Source organism: Colobus angolensis, unplaced genomic scaffold (genome assembly GCF_000951035.1).
Source record: "Colobus angolensis palliatus isolate OR3802 unplaced genomic scaffold, Cang.pa_1.0 Scaffold21, whole genome shotgun sequence".
NCBI lineage: Eukaryota > Metazoa > Chordata > Mammalia > Primates > Cercopithecidae > Colobus > Colobus angolensis.
The window spans coordinates 5,870,744-5,875,494 of record NW_012115266.1 but is presented as its reverse complement, the minus strand read 5'-3'; the positions used below and the strand labels follow the sequence as shown (position 1 = coordinate 5,875,494).

Sequence of the window (4,751 nt, the reverse complement as noted above, 5' to 3'; positions counted from 1 at the left end):
CCCCAATCCCCCCAGGAAGCCCGTGCGGCCCCGCGGCCCCGGGCGTCCCCGAGACAAAGACGTGCCGGTGTAGGGGCAGGATCCCCGGCCCGGGCCTCTCAAGGGCTTCGTTCCTGCTCTCCCCGGCATGCTTGGCTTGTTTGACCAAAGAGCCCTCTTTCCATGAGACTGAAGTCTGGGGAGGAGGCTACCGTTGCCTCTCCGCCGTCCCCCGGCCCCGGCCCTTTCCTCACTTCCATCCATCTCCAGACCCCCCACGGCTTTCTGTGTCGCTGCCCCGGGCGGGCGTGTCCCTCACAGCACCTCACGACTGTGCCTCAAAGCCTGCATCAATAAATGAAAACGGTCTGCACCGCTGCGGGCGTGACGCTCCCGGACGCGAGTGAGTGTGGAAGTGCTTTCCTCGGGCCACCGTGGGGGCACATGTGGCCTCCCGTGGCCCCCAGGCCGAGGGTCCCCGGGCACCCAGGTCGGTCAATTCTCCGCCCTCTCGGCTGGGCTCAGGCCCGTGTCTCTGCCTGGAGGCGGCTGGGTAGGGTCCGGCGTGGCGATCAGCCGTGATGGGCTGTGCGTCTCCAGCCTCTGCACACACTTTGGGGGGGTGGGGTGCGGGGGTGGAGAGGCAGGGGAGAGAGGATGGCATCTCGTGTGGCGGGCTGTCGTTTGAACTCTCCTGGCGCGAGAGGCCCTGCCCTGCCCCCTTCCTGGAGCGTTGACCCCCTTCTCGTCCCGAGGCCTGTGGCGTCTGGGTCCGTTGGGGCAGAACCATGGAGGAAAAGCCTTCTAAAGTAAGACCTCTCCCCGGACCCCTTACTCTCTCCGCTCCCAACCCACCTTTGGTCCGACTCGGGTCCCTGGCGCGATTTCTTACTCAGCCTTGGCTTCCCGCAGCCCCCACCCAACCAACCCCACGCTCTACGGGATCCCCGCCCGGACCCGGCTCAGATCCCCAGCCTGCTCTTCCTTCCCGCTCCAGCCACCCGCAACCCTTGGCTCCCTCCTTGTATGTGGCCCACAGGTGTCGCTCAGGTCTTCCGACCGCCATGACTCGGACAAGGAGAGCGTGCACAGCGACATTCGGGACCTGTAGACCAGGACCACGCTGTCCCAGGCACAGCTGAACATGCCGCTGTCCGAGGTCTGCGAGGGCTTCAACGCGGAGGGCCGCAGCATTAGCAAGACCCGCCGGTGGTACAGCCCGGGGAGCCGCTCGTTGGACGAAGGGGACAAGGCCAGCCACAAGCCGGAGGAACTGGACGAGAACGCGCTGGTGGAGCTAGAGTTGCACCGCGGCAGCTCCATGGAAATCAATCTGGGGGAGAAGGACACCGCATCCCAGATCCAGGCCGGTCAGTGTGGCCTCGCCAGGCCGTGGGCGCCCGCGGGGCAATAAGCTATCCGGGGACTCAATTTCTGGAGCTGTAAAATTGGGGGAAGCTGATGGGATCCAAGTTTCTAGGATTCCCTGGGAGAGGCGCCAGCGCGAATCTTTCGCCCTTTAAATCCGCCAGGCACTCTTGGAGCGCCCCCTCCCGGGAAGGCGTTGTAACAGGCCTTTCAGTCGTGGCGCGCAGAGTCCGGGGAAGGACGCACCAAATAAATTGCGCAAAGATCCCGCGGTAGGACCTGCGGGATTTTCTTGTTTTGTTTTGGAGACAGGATCTCGCTCTGTCGCCCAGGCTGGATGGAGTGCAGTGGTGCGATTATAGCTCACTGCAGTTCAAGTGATCCTCCCGCTTCCCACCTTTTTTTATTTTTCTTTTTTTTTTTGAGACAGAGTCTCGCTGTGTCGCCCAGATTGGAGTGCAATGGCACAGTCTCTGCTTACTGCAACCTCTGCCTCCCGAATAGCTGGGATTACAGGCGTGCGCCACCACGTGCGGCTAATTTTTGTATTTTTAGTAGAGAGGGAGTTTCACCATGTTGGCCAGGCTGGTCTCAAACTCCTGACCTCAAGTGATCCGCCAGCCTTGACCTCCCAAAGTGCTGGAATTACAGGCTTGAGTCACTGCACCCGGCCTTTGTTTTTTAGAGACGGCGTCCAGCTTTGTCACCCAGGCTGGAGTGCAGTGTTGTGATCATAGCTCACCGTAGCCTCAAACTCCTAGGCTCAAGGGATCCTCCAACCTCAGCCACCCCCACCACCCCGAGCTGGGAGGACAGGCCAGCACCAGCCTGCTCAGCTAATTTTTTATTTTTTTGTAGAGAAAATTTCGCCATGTTGCCCCGGTTGGTCTCAAACTCCTGGGCTCAAGTGATCCTCCTGCCTCGTCTTCCCAAAGTATTGGGATTACAAGTGTGAGCCACCATGCCCAGCGAGACCTGCGTTTTTAATGGAATCATCCCGCCTTGTCTTATGATTTGCGCTGGTTGAGGAGGTGTATGTCTTTCCATTAGTCAGTTGCTGGTTACAATTTCTAAGCCTCTACTACACACTGGACACTGTCTGGCACCCCCTCAAACCACTTCATCAGAGAGTCAGAACCAATAACAGTATAACAATGGTCACATATTGAGCACTTGCTGTGTGCCAGGCACGGGGCTTCCCCTGGATTGTCACCTTCAAACTGGATTGTCACCTTCAAACTGCACAACCTGCATACAGAGCTATTTTCTTTTCTTTTTTTTTTGAGTTGGGGTCTCACTCTGTTGCCCATGCTGGAGTGCAATGGCGTGATCTCGGCTTACTGCAACTTCTGCCTCCCCAGTTCAAGCAATTCTCCTGCCTCAGCCTCCTGAGTAGCTGTGATTACAGGCGCCTGCCACTATGCCCAGCTAATGTTTGTATTTTTAGTAGAGATGGTGTTTCACCATATTGGCCAAGCTGGTCTTAAACTCCTGATCTTGTGATCTGCCCACCTTGGCCTTCCAAAGTGTTGGGATTACAGGCATGACCCACCACTCGGCCAAGAGCTAGTTTTATTACCCCATTTTACTGATGAAGAACTTGAGGGTCAGAGAGTGTCAGTCACTAGTCCTAAGTGTCACACTGTGGGGCAGTCAGAACTGGAACCAGGTGGGTGGGGCTCTAAAGCCCAGGGTTGTAACCTCTGTCCCATGCTGACCCCACATATGTGGCGCCCGCTGGTGGGGAGACCTTTTGGTTGCACCAGGAGCTGGTTTCTGAAGGCCATTCCCTCTCACAAGGTGCCTACCCATCTCCTCTGCTCCAGGGAAGGCCCAGGAGTCTGCAGATGACTGACCCTTTTTTCTCTTCTCCCAGAAAAGTCTTCCTCAATGTCATCGCTCAATATTGCGAAGCACACGCCCCATCAAGCCTACTGGGCAGAGCAGCAGAGCAGGGTTGGAGGGGCTGGGGAGACTGGGAGTTTCGGTGGGGTAGGGGATAGGCAAGTTGGGGGTTGCTGATAGGATATGAAAGTTGGGGGTGGTTGGCAGGGTGGAGGGGCAGGTAGGCTGGTTGGGGGTTTGGGGGCCACAGGGAGCAGGTGGGAGCATTTCAGCTGTGGGCAGAGATGAAGTCCCCTGGACGCCTAAGCCTCTTGCTGCTTCTCCAGCTGCCGCTGCCCCTGATGGAACTCATGGAGAATGAAGCTCTGGAAATCTTCACCAAAGCCCTCCGGAGTGAGCTCCCCACCAACCCCCAAGAGCTACCACGACAGATTCTGGTGGATTTTGCAGGGCTGGGGCCCAAGGGGTGGGGTTTCAGGGTGCCTTATGTCTTGTCAGATGCCCTTGGCACTCACAAGTGTTTTCCAAGGGCCCCGTAAAAGTTAAAAGCTGAGGGACTGGGCACAGGAAGAACCAGTGGGGCACATGTGGTGATGGGCAGAGGCCTGGGCTCCAGGCTGAGTGCAGGCCCTCTCTAGCTGAGGGAGGCTTTTCTGTGGCTGTTTCTCCACCTGCCCAGTGGGATAACCGCCTTGGTGTGGCCTCGACTCCCTCTGGTTGGAGAGCCTTTGGACAGTGGATTATGTGGGTGAATTTCTGCTGCTGGGGTAGGAAAGCTCAGTGGTGATAAAGGGCCAGCTGATGGCTTAGAGCGGGTGGCTGGTCCAGAAGGTGGCCAAACTGCTTGCTACCACCGCCCTAGTTCAGGCCTGCAACATCTTCCCTAGCCTTGACCTTAACACTCAGCACCCTTAGAGATGCAAAGTTCCCCAGGCTAACACAGACCTGAGTGCCCTGCGCTGCTGCTACCCCGAATCATCTGCGGTTCCTCGAACTACGTATGGGGCGCCCGCTGGTGGGGAGACCTTTCGGTTGCTCACTGCCCTGAGCCGAGCTCTGCCCTCCTCCTAGGCTACCAGTCAGGGATCGGCAGGGACCACTTCCTGACTAAGGAGCTGCAGCGATACATCGAGGGACTCAAGAAGCGCCGGAGCAAGAGGCTGTACGTGAATTAAAAACGCCACCTTGGGCTCGAGCAGCGACCCAAACCAGCCCTGTGCCTGCCCGGTCCCCAGACCCAAGCCCGAACCCATCCGAGTGGAATTTGAGTCCTAAAGAAATAAAAGAGTCTATGCATGGTCCGTGAGTCAGTGCATGGCAGCCCGCGTGAGGCGGACGCACGTGGCCCCGCCCTTCCCCGTGACCTTCATTCGGTCACCGCAGTGACCTTGAGCTTTCTCCGTCCGGGCCCTATCGGCCCTACCTTCCGGGACTCGCAATCCAGGGCTTCTTGCATGTTTTAAGTCGGCATCACCCACCCCGAGTTCCGCAGCTCTGTGGGGCTACTGGGTCTACGGTTCGAGTGCCCTGTTGGTGTCGCTTTGGGGGAAGGGGGTAAG

At 58.2% G+C, this 4,751-nt stretch overlaps 2 protein-coding genes across 2 annotated transcripts in view; both read left to right on the top strand.

The window, feature by feature from the left end:
- The window catches only part of KCNK4 (potassium channel, two pore domain subfamily K, member 4), a 7,314-nt gene extending 7,002 nt beyond the window's left edge, over positions 1–312 (top strand). Inside the window, exon 6 of the mRNA XM_011942776.1 lies at positions 2–312. Within this exon, the coding sequence (XP_011798166.1) occupies positions 2–73 (72 nt within the window). The 3' untranslated portion in view covers positions 74–312. The remainder of the gene's footprint in view (position 1) is intronic.
- Positions 313–767: 455 nt separating this feature from the next.
- On the top strand, positions 768–4,493 carry TEX40 (testis expressed 40). The gene is given in 5 exon segments (XM_011942584.1): positions 768–788; positions 1,019–1,349; positions 3,224–3,303; positions 3,519–3,585; positions 4,264–4,493. Coding segments are annotated over 5 exon segments (603 nt in total). The 3' UTR covers positions 4,368–4,493.
- The last annotated feature ends 258 nt before the right edge of the window (positions 4,494–4,751 follow it).